At 36.6% G+C, this 22,650-nt stretch overlaps 1 protein-coding gene and 1 long non-coding RNA gene across 19 annotated transcripts in view; one reads left to right on the forward strand and one right to left on the reverse strand.

Annotated features, from left to right (window-relative positions):
• The window catches only part of FTO (FTO alpha-ketoglutarate dependent dioxygenase), a 334,924-nt gene that overhangs the window by 205,660 nt on the left and 106,614 nt on the right, over positions 1-22,650 (reverse strand). For 13 of the 17 annotated variants that reach the window (XM_043495119.1, XM_038367908.2, XM_043495120.1 and 10 more), the window contains 3 exons: positions 18,671-18,750; positions 16,325-16,468; positions 9,103-9,222 (listed from right to left, as the gene is read on the reverse strand). In XM_043495119.1, coding sequence (XP_043351054.1) covers positions 9,103-9,222; positions 16,325-16,468; positions 18,671-18,750 — 344 coding nt within the window. Of the gene's footprint in view, positions 1-1,318; positions 2,440-8,857; positions 8,949-9,102; positions 9,223-16,324; positions 16,469-18,670; positions 18,751-22,650 lie in introns of those variants that run through there. The other 4 variants (XM_043495128.1, XM_043495130.1, XM_043495129.1 and 1 more) reach the window with 4 other exon arrangements.
• LOC122456317 overlaps positions 12,074-22,650 on the forward strand; it is a 79,331-nt gene continuing 68,754 nt past the window's right edge. For both annotated transcript variants that reach the window (XR_006275174.1, XR_006275175.1), the window contains exon 1: positions 12,074-12,260. This is a non-coding gene — a long non-coding RNA (uncharacterized LOC122456317). The remainder of the gene's footprint in view (positions 12,261-22,650) is intronic.

Raw genomic sequence — 22,650 nt, forward strand, 5'->3', positions numbered from 1 at the left:
TACTAATAAGAGAGAGGACTGGGGATCAAACAGAATAGGAGCAGCACAGTTCCTGGAAATAGTGACTGTTAGAAAAGCATCTTCTCTTTTGCCCCCATCCACTTTTATAAATTATGAGTAAAATGCAACTATATCTGTCCATGCTACAGAATTTCCACTTGGCCTTAGCAGCTAGCACAGGAATGGTAACACCCATCACAAAGTGATGGTCAAGTCACTAAAAGGAGCTAAAAAAGGGTTTAACAAGTATTAGCTGTACTGTGAAAAAATTACAGCAGATGACATTTTTATCACACTCATTTGATTTATTTCCCTTAGTTTATAACTTTGTCATAATAAAAACTTCTCTGGTCAGAAACTTTTTTTAACCCAAAACCATACCTTTTAACATATTACACACACACACACACACACACACACACACACACACACGTACGTCTAAGTAATAAGTACAAACAAAATAGAAGTTTTGTGTTTCTGATCATTCCTGTGGCCCTGTAACTCAAAACTAATAGCCATTTACTTGAAGTATATCGGAGAATAAACTGAATAATTGGTCTAATTTAAAAAAAAAAAGAAGTTTCAACCACACAGGTGTTGCTTTTTTCTGTAAACGTTCACACATATTTTCAGAAGAAAATTGTCACACCTTTCATCAGATTTACAAAATTAAACAATGAAATCGCTCTCTACAACTTACGATGGCTTTTGGATCAATAATCAGCCTATTAAAAGTAGCAGTACAATAATACTACAACAGAAAAATAACAAGCCTCTAAAAGTGGGTAAATAATATCTGATCAACCAAAGATAGATCATGCACTGTGGTGCATATGTGTTCATCCAAGATATTAGCATAAATATAGCATAGTAAATATATATAAAAATATATATAAAAACCATGCAAGCCTCATGAAAGGCCTGATTCTGCTCCCATTGAAGTCTATGATATAATTTCCATTGACTCTGATGGGCAGTATAAAGCACTAAAGACATACTGTATGTCTATCTATACCTTTGTATACCTTTAGTTAGGAGACTAGCTTAGTTCATAACAATGGCAATAAACTGATGTATACGCACATACATACGTGGATGTGCATGCATGTACATACGTGGATGTGCATGCATGTACAGATTCTGCAATTTGATCGGTGCAGGAAGATCCTTATTCCTTCAAGGAGTGCCAGTCAAGGCTACAGGGTTCAATATGGGCACAGAGATCAGATTCCATTAATCTGATTGTAGAATTGGGATCTGTATATTATATATATATATATATACACACACATACACACATATATATATATTTATATATGCATATAAAAGTGAGAGAGAGAGGAATTTATTTAAACAACATTAAATTTTGTAGCACAAATCAGCAGAAGTCTAGTATTTTAAAACTGAAGGTAACTCCAGCCCCAATCACACACTTACCTCACACCATTGTCCTAACTCCCTCCCCGACATGTATCCAATGCCCTATTGGCACAGAAATTGGGGTAGCCAGGCCTCGACTTTGAGTCTGCTGAGTTATGGCAACCCTCATGTTTTCAGGAGTTCTTTTTTAAGTATACCATAGGAGTAACAGGGCTTTTCATCTCAACATTCCCAGTTAGTAATAGAAATGTTAGAAGTGCTTCATACTAACAGAGCTCAGATCTCAACTAGCTCATGTAAGGGTTAAAAATAGAAAGTGCTATCCACTGGTTTGCTCTGATGTTCCTGTAGATATTGTCACTGGATGTATCCTCAGTAGAATTCTATTCAACACCTCTGTCTTTAAGTACAAAGCTGTAGGCTGTAGCAGCTTTAGAAAACATAAGTATCCTTTTTTCTACTGCACAGTATCTGTGTGTGAAATTCTCTAAAGGGGTTTAAGTATTTACCCTGAACACTATCAGACAGTTTCTAAAATTTTCCTTATCCTGTTGCAAAAACACTTCAAAGAGAATCATAAACACACTCCTTTGTGCTTTCAGCACACATTTTGTTTTGGAGGCTTATGTCTGAATTCTCTCAGAATTGTAAATATATTTTAGGAAGATGTTGTACACAACTATTTTTTTAAAATTTTTGTTAATGATTCTCCAGTAAACAATGCTGAATATTTTCTCTCTTTTCTGAGGACTGGAAATACTGGAGTCAAAGAAATTAGTGCGATAGAAAAAGGAAAGAAACTAATAAAATACCAGACTTCAGTATTAGTTTTTTAAGTAAGGGTAAATTTCTATGAACATTTCAATCCTGGTATGCATAAAAATTGACCTAACAAAAAAAAATCTTTATTTAAAGGGTCTGGTATAAGCAGATAAGAAAAGCCCAGAAATTCAGGAGTTATGGCTGAAATTCAGTGCTTTAAGTAGCCATGTTTTGCAGCTCAGTAGGCAAATATGATCACCTGGAAGTCTGAGGCCCTCCACTACAGGACTGTGACAACTGCAATATCGAAGCACAATATGAAAGTTAGGGATGAAATTTAAGACTTAAGCCAAAATTTCCTGACTTTTGGCTGTCAAAGTCAGATCCTGATAATATCTGGCACTGACATAACACTTTACATTTTCAAAGCCCTGAAGAGATATGAACTAATCAACCTGCCAATTTCTTGAATCTAATTTTAGCTGTTTAAAACTGTCAAAATAACAGAAAAGTCAGAGGATTTCTTTTTAAAAGATAGATTGTTTGCCTTATAGATCATCATTATTATTTTGGCACTTAAACATTCTCTTATGTAAATACACATTTAAACCTTTTAAAATATTGGGGAAAATATAAACTATATGACAGTCCTGGACTGAGATCCTATATCTCAAGCTTCAACTTAGACTCAAATTTTACAGCCAATCTATAAGCTCCTGACAACAGTGGCTTATAGCAGAAACTCTGAAATATCTTCATATATAGCAACAATAGCAAATAATGAAGTAGAATTCAAAAAGGAAACAAAAAAATAATTTAACAAGTAAATATTTTGTCTCTCCAATTTCAATTTAAGTGAAAGAAAGACTGAAGGGTACTATTGAGGATAACAACAACAAGAAGAGCATGATTAGTTGTTCTGTTACTAAAAAAAAAAATCCCCGAACCTCTAAGATGAAACAGTTGTGCTTCAAGATACCAGACAGCATGGAATGACATTTCATTCATTATAAATCACATAAAATTTATACATTCCTGTATGTACAGTACATTTATATATTAAAATGAACGGTATGCTGCATTTAATCATTATTAACTGTTTAAGCATGCCAAAACAGTAAAACAAATGGTGTGAGATTTCCTGAATTTAGACTACTTTATTAACAATTAAATGCCAAAAGCTTACGCTTAGCTTCTGTATGTTTCATGCCTTCAAGTGAGACCTTTTTACAGTAGGCAAACAGTTATGCTATTAAAACTCCCAGTCACTTCTATATTTCTGTACATTTTAGTGCCATGATTTTCTTCCTCTTGCCAAATCCCTACATAAATGGGTGGGATTAAATGGAGCCTAGCCTACCTAACATAATTATATATGTTGTGATTTTATACTGCAATGAAACTGATACATTTTAATAATCCCAGTCTTGGCTCTTACCCACTAAAGTCAATAAAGGTTATTAAGGCCAACCGCTCTATTAATATGTTGCTCCATTGCTAAATAGTCTGTCAAAGCAGACATACAATTTATGCCATACAACACTACTAGTGTCTTCATTTTTTAAAAGAAACATCAGATGTGTTAAAAATCTTGAAGGTGTGTCACTCATGTGTAAAATCGAAGTCGATTCACTTTTCATTTCACAAACAAAATCATACCAGTGATTTACATTTTACTTCACCAAATTTATATTAGAGTTAAAACAAAGTCTTAGAATTTCCCTATTTCCTTATTTTTAATTCTTTCTTTTCCCACAGCTTTGGTGCAGTATTAAACATTTTTATAGGTAAAATAAATGTCAGTTTGTGTGGTTTGCATGATATCAGACCCTGAGAGACAAATTGTCTCTCCCCTGAATCTCAGAACAGTTACAGCAAGACTTCTTCACATCACATGAGATTTCAGCTTTTCAGACTTCTCTTTACCCAGAAAGCAAAGCTTGTACAGTCCCTTTCAAATGGTAACTCTCTCTTTGAATTCAGTGAGCACTTATCCTGATGTTGCACATGATAATGCAGTAATCTTGAATGACTTTTTTTTTAAATACAAACATTTGAATAGCCTTCATATTTTTAAGGGGGGAGGAAGGGCGGTGAAGACTGGTCAACCTGCTTTGGATTTAAGGGCTCATAAATTCATGAGGTAATATTATGGGCAAAAGTGATGTTTTATCAGAATGTCATTCAAATGAAAGGTTTAACATTTACATCACAAGAGTGAGCCCTGAGTATAACTATCCTCAGGGAAAGAAATTCCAGGACTAAACTTTATGATAAAACTGTATGCTTACTATAATGTATAAAAATATTAAATAGAGCCCTGAGGTTTGAAGACATTGGGTTAAACTTTTTGAATTATTATTTTGTTGTGACACTGGAGCAGTTACAGTTAGCAGAATTAGAAGCAGTTTTGAAAAAAACATTTTTTTAAAAAATTCCTCTGTAAACAGGGAAACATAAAACGAAAACAAAGAGACCAAACCTACTTCTGTAAAATTCTAGATACATAATGTAAAAATGTATGATGAGAGTTGTACAGCTCATACAGAGGTAAAGAAAAATGCACTGCTTATTAAAGTATTTCCTTTTAGAAGAAAACCTCAATAGTGCTTCTGTACAGACAAAATTAACAGTAGCAAGACATTCAGAATTTAGATTTTTTTCTAAATTATACACTAAAATGTTTTTTATAATCATTCAGCTAAAATTATTATAATTTACAGAAATATATTGACTGTAGACTGGCAGGTACCTTCAGAAATGTTGTTTTGATTTACCTTATTTCAATAGAATCCAAATGTGCACGAAAACACTGCACTTTTTATGTTAAATTGCTGTTGAATTTGTTAACCCACAATTGATTTCCTGTGTTATGGAATCTTAGAGATTACAGCTAACTTGAAGCAACAGGGATAATTCTTGACAGTTAATGCTACATTTCTATATATTTTCCTCAAACCCAGTATTGTTGTTAAATTAAAACTGCAGCTCAACAGTGCCCCCTACTGTCAGTTTTTAAAAGAAGGTGGTACATGCTGCAGGTATAAGGAGAAAGAACAGAACTGAAAAAGGCTGCTTCTGGGTCCCAAACACAGTAAGCACCAAATTTGCTTAAAGGCTCATCAAAACAACAGACATTCTCAATTAAAATTCTCTACTGTCTCCCTCAATAGCTGAAATTAATTGTGATTAATGTGTTAGAAATCATAAAACATTAAAGCAATTTTTAAAATTTAAATTAGAAGCAGCTTCTGTCTTGGCCTAAGCCTTCAGTTTGCTGATAAATATCATCCTGAGGCCTGTTGAAAGGAGATACACTGACGCCACCATGTTTCTAATTAGAGACACATGGTATTGTCACACCAATTGCAGAAAACCTAGCCCTTGAGAATTTCTGTGTGTGCTGTTTTTCCATGTTCCCAACACACAATGGTTATAAAATAACAATCAAACAATCTTGTGTCTGCCTCACTAAGTCTTTGTGTTACAAGAAAATAGATTATTATTTCAAGGAAAAATAAACTGAAAAGCTTTTTTTTACAAACGATAAGTCATTTTAGATCCAAAAACATCAGCAGAATGGGAGTGCATGTGGATTTTAAAAAAGAGAGACAAATTCATTAAAAAAAAAATAAAAGTCACAAATCACTTCTTTCTTCACTGGTGAAATTCAGGGCTCTCGGATTTCTTTTTGCAGCCAGTAGGAGCACAAACATCTACATTCTGGTTTTCTGTAATGTTTTGAGTGTTTCTGATACCAGTTGCTGCAGAAAAAGCTCACAATGTAGAACCTGAGCTCCAGTATCATAGAATCATAGAATATCAGGGCTGGAAGGGACCTCAGGAAGTCATCTAGTCCAACCCCCGCTCAAAGCAGGACTAATTCCCATTTTTTTCCCCAGATCCCTAAATGGCCCCCTCAAGGATTGAATTCACAACCCTGGGTTTAGCAGGCCAATGCTCAAACCACTGAGCTATCCCTCCCCCAAAACATTTTTCTGTTAATGGTATAGTGTGAACTGTTATCTGCTATTGTTGGTGAAGGAAGAAACTTTCCTTAAATTGAAAGTTACACTTGGGGCCTGAACTGTGTACCTGTAACTACCATTGATGACAGGTTTCAGAGTAGCAGCCATGTTAGTCTGTACCCGCAAAAAGAAAAGGAGTACTTGTGGCATCTTAGCGACTAATAAATTTATTAGAGCATAAGCTTTCGTGGGTTACAGCCCACTTCATCGGATGCATAGAATGGAACATATAGTAAGATATATATACACACATACAGATAAGTTGGAAATTACTATACAAATTGTGAAAGGCTAATTAGTTAAGATGAGCTATTATCAGCAGGAGAAAAAAAACTTCTGTAGTGATAATCAAGATGGCCCATTTGGGTTTGAATAGAGACTGGGAGTGGCTGGGTCATTATACATATAGAATCTATTTCCTTCAGCGGACACATGGAAAAGAAGCCTTTGAGGAATTCCACCATGATTTCAACAATTTCCATCCCACCATCAACCTCAGTCTAGACCAATCCACACAAGCGGTCCATTTCCTGGACACTACTGGGCTAATAAGCAATGGTCACATAAACCCCACCCTATAACAGAAACCCACTGACCGCTATACTTACCTACATGCCTCCATCTTCCATCCAGGACACACTACACGATCCATTGTCTACAGCCAAGCTCTAAGATACAACCATATTTGCTCCAATCCCTCAGACAGAGACAAACACCTACAATATCTCTATCAAGCATTCTTAAAACTACAATACCCACCTGCTGAAGTGAAAAAACAGATTGACAGAGCCAGAAGAGTACCCAGGCTACTCACCTACTACAGGACAGGCCCAAGAAAGAAAATAACGGAACGCCACTAGCTGTCACCTTCAGCCCCCTTTCTAAAACCTCTCCAGCGCATCAAAGATTTACAACCTATCCTGAAAAATGATCCCTCATTCTCACAGATCTTGGGAGGCAGACCAGTCCTCACTTACAGACAGCCCCCCAACCTGAAACAACCAGCAACCACATACCACACAACAAAAACACTAACCCAGGAACCTATCCTTGCAACAAAGCCCGATGCCAACTCTGTCCACATATTTATTCAAGTGACGCCATCATAGGACCTAATCACATTAGCCATGCCATCAGGGGCTCGTTCACCTGCACGTCTACCAATGTGATATATGCCATCATGTGCCAGCAATGCCCCTCTGCCATGTACATTGGCCAAACCAGACAGTCTCTATGCAAAAGAATAAATGGACACAAATCTGACATCAGGAATTATACCATTCAAAAACTGGTAAGAGAACACTTCAACCTCTCTGGCCACTCAGTAAAAGATTTAGGGGCGGAAATTTTGCAGAAAAGCTTCAAAAATAGACTCCAACGAGAAACTGCTGAGCTTGAATTAATATGCTAACTTGGGTTTGAACAGAGACTAGGAGTGGCTGGGTCATTACACATATTCAATCTATTTCCCTAAGTTAAGTATCCTCACACCTTCTTGTCAATTATCTAAATGGGCCATCTGCTTATCACTACAAAAGTTTTTTTTTCCTGCTAATAATAGCTCATCTTAACTAATTAGCCTCTCACAGTTTGTATGGTAACTTCCAACTTATCTTTATGTGTATATTACTATATGTTCCATTCTATGCATCCGATAAAGTGGGCGGTAGCCCACGAAAGCTTATGCTCTAATAAATTTGTTAGTCTCTAAGGTGCCACAAGTACTCCTGTTCTTTTTACAATTGATGAGTTGTCAGTTCTCTGAAACTCTCAGGATCAGGTCCAAATTCAATGCCACAGAAATCTAACAACTATTCAGGCTCCTCGTCTACAGTGGGGATTTGTCCAAGGTCAGGTCTACACTACAAAGTTTTGCCAACATAGATATGTCAGTCAGGTGTATGATACCTGATCGACATAGCTGTGCTGGCAAAAGTCCCTAGCTCACGAAAGCTTATGCTCAAATAAATTTGTTAGTCTCTAAGGTGCCACAAGTACTCCTTTTCTTTTTGCGAATACAGACTAACACGGCTTCTACTCTGAAAAGTGTAAACACAATTATACCAGTAAAACTGCATTTTTGCTGGTGTAGCTTATTTCACTCAAGGCACTGGAAGAACTATACCAGCAAAAGGACACTTTTGCTGATATAAGCTGTGTCCTCACTTGGAGCTCTTTACCAGTATAATATATTTTACTGGCAAATTGTTCCATGCATAGACCTGGCCCTAGTTACAGCCATCTACAACCAGTCACCAGTTCAAAAACTTCTTGTAGACAGGCAATACTTGAAACTATGGTAAGCTGTGCCAGTACAGAGTCTTCTACCAGTTTTGCAGTAAGACATCATGGATTGCACAGGTGTAGCTACATCAATGGCTGGCCATCAATGCTGCAACTGGGGCAAATCCCCAGTGTAGACAAGAACAGGGATATATTTTCAAAGGACATAGTGATTTTAGTCACTCACTAGCATTGCTCAAGACACTATTTAGCCTTGCATTCACTAGCATTCTTCTCTATTCTTGGTCTAGCACAAGCACTGGTGAAACTGCACAGAGATGTTTTCACCAGCAGATCAGTAAAGCTAGCTACCTTGGTGCTATATGAAAGGTGGGGATAGAGCTGAAAATTTCCAGTGAAGACAAATCATTATTAAGTAATAACCCAATACTTTGATTTCTTACCTTACAGTAGTTAAAATGGACACTAAGCAACATCTCCCATTTTTTGGTTTTGTTCATTTTGTTTTGCTATTTTATTTCTTCTCCTGCTTTGCTGTGCGATTGGAAGGCAGCACTGGCATTACAGAGAGCATACAAATACTGAAAATTTAAAGCCTGATTCTACAACACAGTTACAATGGGTTCTGCATGCAATGCACCTGCAGAATTAGGTTCGTAAGAGCTTTAGGCTATTTGTTAGTACTTACCATAAACTCCATCTTTTTCCAAAATTCTTCCAATTTAGCCATTGGTTCAAACCACCAATCAGTGCACTTCCTATAGCGTTGGCCCTGAAACCAAAACTGCCTAAGCCACTCAAATTCAACCTGCAAAGAGATGAATGACACATAAGGAGGCATAAATAGTCAGTGCTCACTACTTGGAGAAACATATGAATCTATTCACATCTGTGCTGATGCTTATAAGATGGGGTCATTGTCAGTTTCTCCAATAATAAGTAGTTTCCAAAGGCAACTTTACACACAGAAATTCAAGCTATTTTTAATTTTCTTTTTCATGTCATTTTATGGTCTGTGCCAAAGCCCACCATAGTCAATGCAAAACCTCCCACTGATTTCAACTTGCTTTAGATTAGCCCCAACGTGTTTATAAAAGGTGCCTGATTGACAGCTCTGGAATCCCAAATCCCCTCTCCACCCATTGAACAGTACTGTAAAGATGATAATAGTGCAAGTTTCCTCACACCACGCACACAAACATGCCTCAATCCTGGGCTTACTAGATTTCCACTACGGGAGAGAAAATAGTTCAGTCCACATAAATATTCGCCAATCTGATAAAATTTTCAAGAAGTGCATGTATTAGTGCCAATTGTGGAGGTGGTTTTTATGGAGACACCAGTACCGATGCTACAAGATAATTTCAAATAGGTCACCAAACTACTACCACATGATAAATTTTGGCCAAAGAAGATCTGAACGGGAGACCTAGAGATGAAATGATCTATTTCCCAATAAGAAAAGGAGTACTTGTGGCACCTTAGAGACTAACAAATTTATTTGACCATAAGCTTTTCCCAATACCAATTCCTCTGACCCATCAGATCTACCATTCACTGCTTGGGGGCTCCAAAACAATTCTTTATGCTCCCTCTATCAATTCTTCATTCACATAAAACAAACATTTCTTACTCTAGCTATGCAGAGTGATGCACACTGCAAAAGCAAAAAAGGGCGTTCTCTGCTTAATTCCAGGTCACCTGAAGTCACAGATTCTGGGAGTTTTTCAGAGTGATGCAGCAGACATTATGCTAGTAACTCCAACTACCACAGCACTGCACTTAAGCATCAGACAGCCTTGCCAGGCTCACATAAGAGAATATTTTCCTAGATTACAAGGTATGCTTGGCAACAATCTTTTCATATTTTGGGATTATTTTATATTCTTCAGAATATAAACTACTTTTGAAGTCATACAGCACACCCCCATTTACAATAGTAGAAGATATTGTCATGACTTCTTTGCTGCAGCATAGAACTAGCCTTGTAGAGTACTGTGGGAGATGGGATGTCACCAGCAGAGTTTACGCTGAGGCACCTCATGGAGCCAATGATCTGACACTGAAGGATCTGACACACGTCAAGAAGCTAAATGATAAGAAAGCTATGTTTAAAAAATAGTTATTATGTGCTGCACATCCCTTTACGCCCAGGAGCACTAGGCAGGTAACACACAATAGATAACCTGTGTGGGTTGTTTTTAATACCATACTTGCACATCATTCAGTACTGTAGTTATAAAACATCATTAAGATTGTATAACACACTGATTATTGTTCAAGCATAGTCATTCCATTCATCTTAATACCCACCCTCCAGTCTCTGTTGTTCTTTTTGTTGATTTTTTTTATTAGTGATTTACAGTTCTAGTCTTTTAGATTTTTGTATTTATCTTTGTTATGGTAGTTATGTTTCACACAGAGGCTCAAAGCTGCTTTAATCTTCACCTTTACCACAAAGAATTCTTTTGTTTACCCCTTCTGAACTCTGATGAGGCAAACAAAGGCAACCTGTGAAGGTGAAACAATAATGAAAATGGCTTAAAGCCCTCACCTGAGAACACCTTTTAACCAACAGAACAGCTACAAAAGACTGAAAGTTGTTTTAGTCGACACTAACTAAATGTTTGTTTGATATGTGTAACTGATTTCAATAAAAGCAGTTTAAACAAAAAAGCTGCACATACAATATTAAAACAACCCCATTGGTAAAACATATCAACAGGATTAGAAGACATTAGTTGAGGTAAATCTTAAATGTTTTGAAAGGAAGCTATGAGTGTCATTCAGCTTTTCTTAGTATTCAGGTTTAACAACGTACGTCCTTCCTAATAAAGTTCAAGTAAAGTTTATTGCTTTTAAAGCATTATCCAGGTCTGAAGTGTCAAGATACATTTTGCCAGGCTTGTCCGGGATTGATTTTCAGGTGTGTTAAGCACTAGCATCTTCCATTGACTTTAGCTGGAGTTCTGGGTGCTCAGCACTGCTGAAAATAAGGCCCAATGGTAATTTTTTTTGCTGGCCTTCTCCACTAAAAAGGCAATACCCTATGTGGTTGCCAGACTTTAATGTTTCAGGAAATAAACCATACTAGATCATTAATCAATAAAAAACTCTGCTTTAAAAATTAAAAAAAAATCGATGTGACAACATGACCCATTGTGACAGAAATGTGAATTTAGTCAATCTGATTTTTGACTAATTATATCGATTTGTCTCCTTGATCTATGTAAATTAAATCTAATTTAAATCTTTGGCACCCTGGTCACATTTTAAATACATCCTGGGCTTAACTGACAGATAGTAATGGAAACTGTGGCAGCACCATTTACTAGTACAGCATGAGTGCTGCAACTACAGCCACACTGCTTAGTGACTTGTGATCCAGAAGAGCTGTATTATTCGCTAGGTTTTAGAGGTAAAGTTTAGTGGTAAGCTAGTTAATTTTGTGCAGGATTAGTTGGTCCCTCTAGAGGGGAGCATGCAAATCATGCCAAATTATGACATATGTGCTTGTTTAATGATACGGACTACTGTTCACCAAAGATCTCAAACTGAGGTCCAAATTCATTTTCCTCGTGTCTCAACTTAGCTTCAACACTGAGCTAAATAAAGATGAAAGGTCAATCAATGTTTTATCCACTAGGGTAGTCTTCAAGCTGATCTTCCTGAACTAGTGCAGGCAGGCAGTTATTTGGTGGCTAGAGCAAGTACTGAAAGTCAGGTGACTCCTGACTCTGCAAAGGAACCTCTCTGGGGCCATGATGTCACCATCAGTTTACTCCTCTGTAAAAGAGGGATACTGCTACTTATTTTTGTAACAAGCTTTTTGGGATCCTCTGAAAGGTAAGTACACTTTTTTTTTAAATTAATGCATGGTAGCTATCTTCATATCACGTTTAGATATACCCTGAGATGAGCATGTGTTAAATACTTTCCCCAAAGTTCTTAGAAGTTACATTCAGAGTTATAGGTTTCAGAGTAGCAGCCATGTTAGTCTGTATTCGCAAAAAGAAAAGGAGTACTTGTGGCACCTTAGAGACTAACAAATTTATTAGAGCATAAGCTTTCGTGAGCTACAGCTCACTTCATCGGATGCATCCGATGAAGTGAGCTGTAGCTCACGAAAGCTTATGCTCTAATAAATTTGTTAGTCTCTAAGGTGCCACAAGTACTCCTTTTCTTTATTCAGAGTTATACCCTCCCCTTCTTTCCTTCATTAAAACAAAGCAGCTCTTTAACAACACCTTTTCTTAGATCAACTAGGGGTTAATGAGGCATTCACACCTGCCTTCCTACTTCCCACACTTTCTATGAATAGGAGGATGCGAGGAAGAAAAAAAAAATCAAACATTGAAAGGTTTTAAAAAGGTAAGGGGGACAAACTCCGTATAAAAGCAAAAGTTATATAAATCATTAGGTTCAACATTTAAGGCCCTAGAATAAAATAAAATAAGACAGAGATAAATGCAGCAATTCCAACAGATGGAAATCATAGTACAACCACCAAAACAGCTAGACACACTAAGTAGCTGAGGTCAGTGAATATTCACAAACCAGGTTTGAATATCAGATTAACAGTTGTGGCTCATCTTTGGCTACCGTTTCTCTGATGCAATTTTATATTGGAGACTTTCTTATACCAAAACTAAACTGAATGGCAAAAACCCTAAACATATGAACACTTAAAAATAAATAAATAAATAAACTGCTGGCCTGACTTTGATCTCACTCGGTTTTCACTGCTGATTTACACCAGTATAAGTAAGACTGGAATCAGGCTTGTTATGTCTAATATCAACTCATCCTCAATTTGTCCTTTAAACAATAATTAAAGGGTGATTTTTAAATTTATAGTCAATACTGGGCAGTAAAAGGCCAACAGCACCATTTGACATTTTGTGAGTTTATGCTCCTCAGTCAATTATTTAAAGGTATTGGTTATTAATGCCACCTATGCAGGTGATCTATATTTCTCTCTTTTGTACCAACCAGCCACCAACTGTGCTGTCATTTCACACTGATGTGGTAAAACACACATTAACCTTACTGTTGTTGTGCACATCACCACTCTTCTAAGCAGTGACCTAAGAGTTTAACAACACAAACCCTTTTCAATTTAGCTAGACTAGGTTTTTCTACATCAGGCTATCTACTTTTGCCATAAGGAAGGATTTGATGTACATAAGAAAGTGACTGTTGCCAGACTAGAGGTACAGCAGACCATACGTTCAAACCTTCAAGTCACTTCTAGCTTTTCAGCAAACCATTCATGATTCCTCCAATGCCTATTTCAGAGATGCCATCAAGGCAAAGCGACAGTTTCAGTAAAAGTCACAGCATCTAGCAATCACTATCTGGGATAACATTTCTGAAGAACTGCATTTGTGACAATACTTAAAAGTAAAACATGGCAGCCAGCTATTGTGAGTTGGAAGAAGTTCAAGTACCATCGTTTTCAAGGTCGTCTCTGCAGTGTATACAAAAGTTACAACTTTTCTGCCGAGGTATAGATTTAAAAGAGGAAGGAAGTTGCACATTAGAACAGAGACACAGTGGCAGAGTTGTTTGGGATCCTCATGCACGTTCACCCATACGGTGTTTTGCTTTAGCCAGCACTATAAGTTACTCAACTTTTTTTTTTTTTTTTTACACTGAGGAGAGGAAAATTGCAGGGGAGAGGGTGTTAAGAGTTGTAGCCAAATCCTGATCCCACCAGTCAACGGCTAGCATATTCTAGCATATTCTTCACTAGACCCAGGATTTGGCTCTTTGTGTGGAAATTATTGGGCCCTTTTTCTATAAATAATTTACAGAATTTGAACCTACTAGTTGTATTAGACCATGAAACTACACAGAACTTTATCATATAACTTGTATTAAAAAGGCATGTGGCTTTTTTTCCCCAAAAAAGAAAAGAATGAAAGACCTGTATTAGCCTCACAGACATTTATGGTTCCAGTTAATAGTGATACACAGCAAAGGAACGTATATCTACCACAATGTAAACCACAGAAAACTTGCCTACTTGTGTGGTAAAAAAAGAACAATATCTGACATAGCACTTTGACATATGGAATTAATCCCTCAAACGAAGAGATGACCAAACGAAGAGATGAAAAATCAAAAGAGAGTGGATGAGTGATTCTCTTTTCATATGGAATATAGATCCAATGTCTCTATTCAGTCAGAGTGTACAATATATATAGCCTGACCAGTGATTTCTGGGATCGTATATCCCATATGTATAACAGGAAACACCACTGTATGTCACATGGCAAAATTATTCAGGTCACTGCAAACACTTGGGGTCTAACTCCTCCTATGGTGTAAATCACATAGCTCTTTTGAAGTCAATGGGGCTATGCTGATTTACACCAGCTGTGAATGTGGCCCTAGTTGTACAAACTGATATATGCCTAGAGTCTTATGAACTAAGCCTGATTAATATTTTGTAAAGTATTGCAAATACTAGGCTGATTTAATTTATACCGGCAGCCATTTCAACCAAAGTCAAGGGATCAGATCTTTCTCCACCCTACTCTCCTCAGCTGCACCAAGAGTAAACACAGTGCAGCCAAAACACTGACCCTCAAAGTTTTATGAAAGTTGCAAAAGTTTGCCTTGTTCCTTAATAAATATATTGTACCAAATGAATTAAAAAAATATTTAGAGCTATAAATGCATCCCTATACTCGAAGTGAAAATTATACTCTATACAAGTCCCAGTAGGTCAAATACTGCTCAAACTTATAATAGCGGGAATCCAAAATAACTCTTTGGAATTTATGAATATAACTCTGCTGAGGAAAGCACCACTGAAATCAGAGAACAAATTGGTCAAAAAAAAATAGTACTATAGTATACTAATTAGTCATGTTATTCATTTTCCATATAGTACTCACCATTTATGCTTTCTTAACCAATAAAGGTCAACACAAGTTGTATCTAGAGATATAGCTATCAGGATAACAAAAAACAAGTCAAATCTGTTGTTTTTAAATACCCTAGAAAGTTTTGTTGACTCTACTTTTTCTGTGTCTCTCTTTTTTTTTAATTTAAGTTAAAATTTAAAGAAAAGTCAATTGAGCCTCTCTGGAAACACCATTACCACCATCACAAAAAGAATGTAGGCAAATTTACCAAACCCTCTGCAAGATCTTAATGATTATGTATGCTGCAACTCTTTCCTCTGACACTGAGAATTAGCAAAGCAGCATTATCAAGTATACCACGTAATTGTATATCTCAGATAAAGTTACCAGTTTCCCAAATCTTTCTAAACACTACACTACTACTTTCTGTCTAACTTGATGGACACCTTGGTCTGTTAAATATATTAGCTTGCTAAGGACCATTGCTATACTGAAAACAGAGGTGCATTCAGTGGGATTCCTTGAGGGCATATTGGATCACTCAGTACAGGATCAGGGCCTTGATCTTATTTTCAGGAACTTGATTTCTACAGTATTTTCCTAATTACAGGCATTAAAGCAGACTCTGTGTCGTCGTCCTGTCATACATCTGTTTTGAACATGATTAATGCTAAAATAGTAGCCAGAGGAACAACTCAAGAGGTTTGTAAGGGTTTCACTTGCCCCTTTCCTTTAATTTCTCTATCCTCTTACATTTTGCCAGAGTAGAACAGCAGGGGAGAAATTAATCATATTTGTCATACTGTAACCAATGTTCTTGCTATAGCTGCTCCTTCAATTAGAAAAATGGAGTCCTCCCCCTTGTGACTTTGCATTAATCCCATCCAACACACACAAATGCAAGAGTCAATGCCACCCAATTTTGAGATACCTACATAAGGCCAGGTCTTGTGAATTTTTGAACACCCTTAAGCCCACTGACTGTACCACTCTCAAAGAATCAGGCTTAATGTACTGTGAAAACCTTCCCCTCACCTCGTTATGGATTCCTTCCACTTCCTTTACAACTTGGACTTCCAGAGATTTCAAAGACAAAGCCGCTGAATCAGAATCAACCTCTAAATTCTGAAGTGCAACCTCACACTGTCCAAAAATATATTCCAGTGTTCCTGCTGAGCACTGTAAGAGCACAATAAATAAATTAATCAGTTTACAGATTCTTTGGAAATAATATTGTTTAAGGCAAATAGAAAATAAGATTCAGTGCCAGCCATTGAAATAATCAAAATGTTGTAATATGAGAGAAAAAGGGGCTGCATTTCTGTGTTTTAATTTTATTATGTTTTAAAGCAAAATAAGAAAGCTTATAACATTTAATACATGCCAGATTGTTTGTATTGCTATTGTAAACTTTTTTGTATCAATGCAAATAATCTTAATTTAAAAAACTAACCCATTAAAGATATAATAGACTATTAAAAATACACTACAGATTTTGGGGGGGGGGGACCGGAAACACTGTGAAACACATTTGAAATCTTAGAGTTTCAAAAGCATGGCTGAAAATTCTATTTTCTTTCTTTTTTCCTCCCTGCAGATTAGTATTCTAGAGCATTTAACAGTTGGTCATATTTTGCCCTGCCTCGGACTCACAATGACATGGAAGGGGAGTTTCTCATGCAGCATGAAAGTAGAATATGCTCCTAAGTGTAAAGCATATAATACAGTTGCAAAGATTGATTGTTCTGCCTTTACTTTGTTTTTGGGAATATAACTTCCTTCAGTGCTGAAAGAAACATAAATCTCTTTCTGATACAAAATAAAAAGATAGGTCTACGGTATAATTATTTTCAGTTAAATATTTATAACAACATTAGCTAACTTACCAGGAAAAACCTTGAGTAAGGACTCCCAGTATCATAATTCTTTGTATTAGAATTTCCATACTATACAATTTGAGGTCACAAAGGTTTATAAAAACAAAACATAAGCTTTTAAAGTGGAAGCTTTTCAAACTGTGGACACAAGTGTGTATTTTAATTCCAGAATAACAGAGTGTTGGGAGCACAAGGTTAGAAAGTTCATCTTTTCTGCAGAAGAAAAATAAAGAACCATATGCTTCATGCATACAGTACAATGCACATTATATTAGGCTTATTCCAAAGCTCAGCTGTAGTCACCAGAATCTGTGTTTGTTTTTAAAAATATGTTCCTACATGACAGAAGTTAGACAGATGTGTCCTTATACCACCAATCCTTAATCTAATCTGGAAAAATACTATGATATAATTTTAACGTTACAATGCTTTCTTTTCTGATTTATTTATTTTTTTGCTTGTTGCCCTCATTGTTTTCTCTACACAACAGCCAAAGGGAAAAGTTAATAATAGTGAATAATAATTTTAATTAATAGCTAATAATTAAAAGCTAATAATAGTAAACAATAATAATTTTGAAAACAAAATTAAATGCATTATCATTGAAATACAACACACACACACACACACACACACACAGATACTTCAACAGTAATGCATTTTGGCTTGATATGACCAATAGGAAAATGTGATTAGTTACTTTTGAAAGAATTATTTTAAAGTGTAATCTGGGATGATTTTTTTAAAAAAAAACTATTATTTGCTTTGTTCCTTTTGGTTGCTGTATAGAGAAAAATAACTATGAAAACAAGCAAAAAAATAATCACAGTATGAGCGACAAATACCGCTATTTTCTTTATAATTCATGCAATTATGATCAATAGTCAAGAGTATTGAAAGAAGAAACAAATCCAATAAACAGCACACATCAGCAATCTTGGGAGCACTGGGCTGAATCCTCAGAGCAGTGCTCAGACTACCTGAGAGATGCAAGAACTTTGTGCACTTTTCTGCTTCCACCTGCAGTTCTAGAGGAAGCCGTGGAATCCAGCCTATGGCTGTTTCACATTGCCCTGACTTGTAGTGGCAGCTTGGGCTCTTGGGATTTCTGGTGTGCAGTATGTTTAGACCTCATATCCCTTACCATCAACAGTATGTGTCTTATAGTGGAGTACGGCAAAAAATTCTATGAAAACATTTTTTATAAAAATGTGATTACATGTTTTTGCATTTCTTTAATAAGCTGTGGTAATGCAGAAACTCTATGTGAGGTTAGGCATAAGTGGCTCATAGACAAAGAAATTGTCCTTTTCCCATAAAAATCAATGAGAGTTCTTCCATCAGTAAACGAAAACCATAGAACATACACCACCCACAAAAAGTTGGAGTCATCAGTAAAACCACTAATCATAGTTTAAAACAAGACCATGTGATCCTAAATTCATTTTGTAAGCCACTACTAATAGTGCGAATGACCAAAAAACAAATCCCCTTTCTTACTCACCTCTGCCACTCTGTGGGTAGAGCTGAAACGAGGCTGAAAACCAGCCAGAACACAATGCTGATGTGTCATATTGAGATCATCTGAGGACAGATTATAATCACTTTCAATATATGGAGAAAAATATACTAAATGCAAAATTTATTCCTACCAAATATGAACAACAGACATTATCCCGTTTTTAACAAATGGAGAAACAGAGACAGAGAGATTAAGTGAAAATCTGCTGTCTGCCCTATCCACTGGATCCCTCTCTCTCCCCAAATGAACTGATCTAAATAAACAAAATTGAATTCTTTTAAAATGTTTTCTTTAAACTGAGCTCCCTTTTCCTTATTTTCATTGCACTTAATGCACTGACTTCTTGTTTACTTACATCAATAATCATGAAGAAGTTTAGCAAGATTTTGGAATACAATTTGAAGTGTAACTATACTTTGGAAAGTTTACACTGTAAAAATGGCAGAGTGAGGTTCTGTATTTGTAGTCTCTCAGTACCTGAAAATGTCTCAATTATCTCTCACATTTGCTCAGTTTACAAGTAAAAGGAGAATTCCTTCCTTCCTCTCATAAAAGACAGTTCTGTAACATGAATCCAGGGACTGATAAACAAGTTGTGTTCTTTCTGGCTGATGAATTGTCATCAGTAATAACTAGAGCTGTCTGGAACTGGAATTCCCATTCTGTGGGAAATTCCAAAATTTCTCCCCCTCCCCCACTTTGAAAAAACCTATTCGGAAATGTAACCAAAAAGAAAAGAAACTTAAATATTTATCATGGAACAGCAATTCAAAACTTTTGTTTAAAAAAGGTCAAAACACATTTGCATTTTGATCTTTTTTAAGCTTATCCAAGGCTTTATGAGTTGCCTGGAGCCCCAGCAATCCAACAAGTAGGAAGCAGGCAGCTCAGGAACCCAGGAATCCCCAACTTCAAGGCTGTCCACCTTGAATGCTGCTGGGGGCTGGGAATCCCAGAAGCCCAGGCTGGTGAGGAGGCAGAAAGTTGGAAACCTGGAAGCCCAGGCTCCCAAACAGCCAACCTGGTGGGCTGAGCTGGTAGGCAAGCAGGCAGGTATCCCTTGGTAGGTAAAGTTCAATCAGAATTCCACTGAAGTCATCATGATCCCACAGAATGATCCCCAGACTGTTTCGATTTTCACAAATCAGAATTTTCCAGTAGAAAAATATTCAGCTGAAAAATTTCCGAGGAGCCCTAATAACAACATTTTTGCTATTGGACTCAAAAGCAGCAATAATTTAGAACTCTTTTAAAAATGTTCCAAATCAAGATGAATTTGATGTTCAAGTGTCAGAAATTAGAGTCTATGGGCCTTACAAAAATGGAATTTCAGTAGGAACTACAATGGACAAATGAGCATGCCTAATCCACTGAAGTGCACTCATTCCAAGCAAGAGAAAAGGCACAAGGAAGATAGTGCGAGAAAGAGAAGAAGAAAAGTGATGAATCTGGCATCATAAATGGAGCGAGGCAAGCGAGATTGATCCAGTGAGAAAAAAGGTCGGATAGAGCCTGGTAGATAAGAAAAAAAATTTTCAACTTGATTTGGTGAGCAAGAGGAAGGCAGCAGAGGGACTGGAAGAGGGTCTGAGTGGCTGCTGGAGGGGAGCGAAATGTGTTAAAGGAGGTCAAGGATACGTGGGATACAGCAGATAATATTAGTATTAATAATGGAAATAATAATATTAGACAATATGCAGGAGGCAATCGCGGTATCTATGGATGGACATAGGAAGAGTGAAGAAGGAACAGATGTTTGATACGTTATAGGGAAGGCTGGATGTATGGGGAGGAGGAGAGATAGGAGTCATAAATTGTCCTCAGGTAATGAGCCTGAGTAATGGGGTGGGATGATACTGTTTTCAACAGTGATGGAGAAGGAATACAGAGGAGGCAGGTAAGGAAGAAAAATGAAAAGTTCTAGTTTGCCGTACTGGGCTTGAGCTGGCAGCAAGACATCCAGGACGATGCAGTCACAACTAGACTGTTAGTCAGATCAGTTTTCAGAGTAGCAGCCGTGTTAGTCTGTATTCGCAAAAAGAAAAGGAGGACTTGTGGCACCTTAGAGACTAACAAATTTATTTGAGCATAAGCTTTCGTGAGCTACAGCTCACTTCATCGGATACAAAAGCTTATGCTCAAATAAATTTGTTAGTCTCTAAAGTGCCACAAGTCCTCCTTTTCTTTTAGTCAGATCAGTGTGGAGAGGAAGATTTGTGAGTCATCAGTATAGATATTGTAATGAAACTGTGAGGGGAAGTCACCCAGCAAAAAAATGTAAGGGAGAAAAGAATGGATTAGGGATAAAGTCCTACCGGATGCTGACAGAGAGGCAGGCGGCCTCTGCATGCTGTGCTCTGTGTAAGAAGGTGCCATTTTTACTTCAGCTATTTACTAGTGACTATTGAATTTGATCCCAGTAAGGGGGTCTGATTTCGGAAATGCTCAGTTTCACATACACCCTCCCTTTTAAGCCCTTTAAACATGTCACAGTTTGCATACTGAACAAAACTGAGGAACCCAAAATCCCAAGTCACTTTAAAAAATTTAGTTCCATAGTTCCTTTTTTTGAACATAACCACACTTTGTTAAACTGAATACCCTAGTGTAGTTTACTGTATGTGAAGTTTAATATGCTATTCTCTCTATTAATGAAAACAAATATGATATGAAATCTTTACTATATTTTGTAATAAGTCTGAAATTCTCAAATTGGCATGCACACTATGAATAATAATTCACTCGGATAAGATTTATTGGATTTATTCCACTTGCAAGAATGAGTTCTCTTCTTTCAATGGATTTTATAGGCAGCTATAAGAATTCATGCACAACAATGCAGCATCTAGCATTATAGATATTAGGAGAAAAATGCAGGTGGATGGTTTTATCCTTTACCATTTCTGTTGCTATATGATCCCAAGAAGGGATGTTTGTCCAGTGCATTGAACAAACTAGAAAAAGAAAAATGCTCACATATCCCCATCAGGTTTAGGAAAACTGACATCACTTCCTAATATTTGAACATTTCTCCACTGCAGAATAATGTCAAACCATCTAGGTATCACTAATAAATATATTTAAGAAATAATCCATTATGACTACTGCAGAATCATATTATAATTAATCAATCACTTATACATTAAACCTGTGGCCACCTAGGAATTCACAGCTCTCTTTCTACTGTAAACCATGGCCATTCAGGTCCACAAAGAGAAAGCAATACTATAATTCTGTTTCCTTTGCCACCATGTGAATGAAGAGAGACAACCAATTTGGTACAAATGTCAATTTCTAATTGTGAGAGGCTTAGGGCTGGAATAGGAGGAGTTTTACAGATCAGGATTGAGCTGCACTGGCAAGGTTGTGTGTGGAAGCTTGCACAGTATCTGCTTGTGTGATGCCTGCACAAACCTTCATTTCAATACTTTTTAAAACAAAGAGAAATCATTGCTGTACAGACATATAAGAGTTAAAGCGTATCAAGCCAAATCTTGAAACCAAAAACACAACAAATCTGGATTTTGTAACACTAAGTATCACAGTCATCTCTATGAAGAATGATCACAAAAAGCAGATTGCTTAAGTACTCTTGTTCCATTCAGTACCAATTAATTTGGTGCAGGCTGTGTAGTAAACACAGCTTTATAAGTACTACATTTTGATTTGCACCTTCATTCAAACCCTTGGCAACCCTTTCATTGTGGAGCTGTCTCTTCTTGAAATTGCTTCCAACTGTCTCTTATCCTTTATGACTTTTAGAAAGAACCCTGTAATTTTCATTTAAGAGTTTATAATTCATCTAAAACTGTAATTGTATAAAAATGGTTGAAGCTTCATAGATCATATGTCTCAAAGGACATTGAAAAATATGTTCTAGGCCTGAAAAGATTACTCCAAAGATTTTTTTCCCCTACAATTTGAAAGAAAAAAAATTGCTTGTTAAATGAGACATTGCCCAT

The sequence above is a fragment of the Dermochelys coriacea genome, chromosome 12 (genome assembly GCF_009764565.3).
Source record: "Dermochelys coriacea isolate rDerCor1 chromosome 12, rDerCor1.pri.v4, whole genome shotgun sequence".
Classification (NCBI taxonomy): Eukaryota; Metazoa; Chordata; order Testudines; family Dermochelyidae; genus Dermochelys; species Dermochelys coriacea.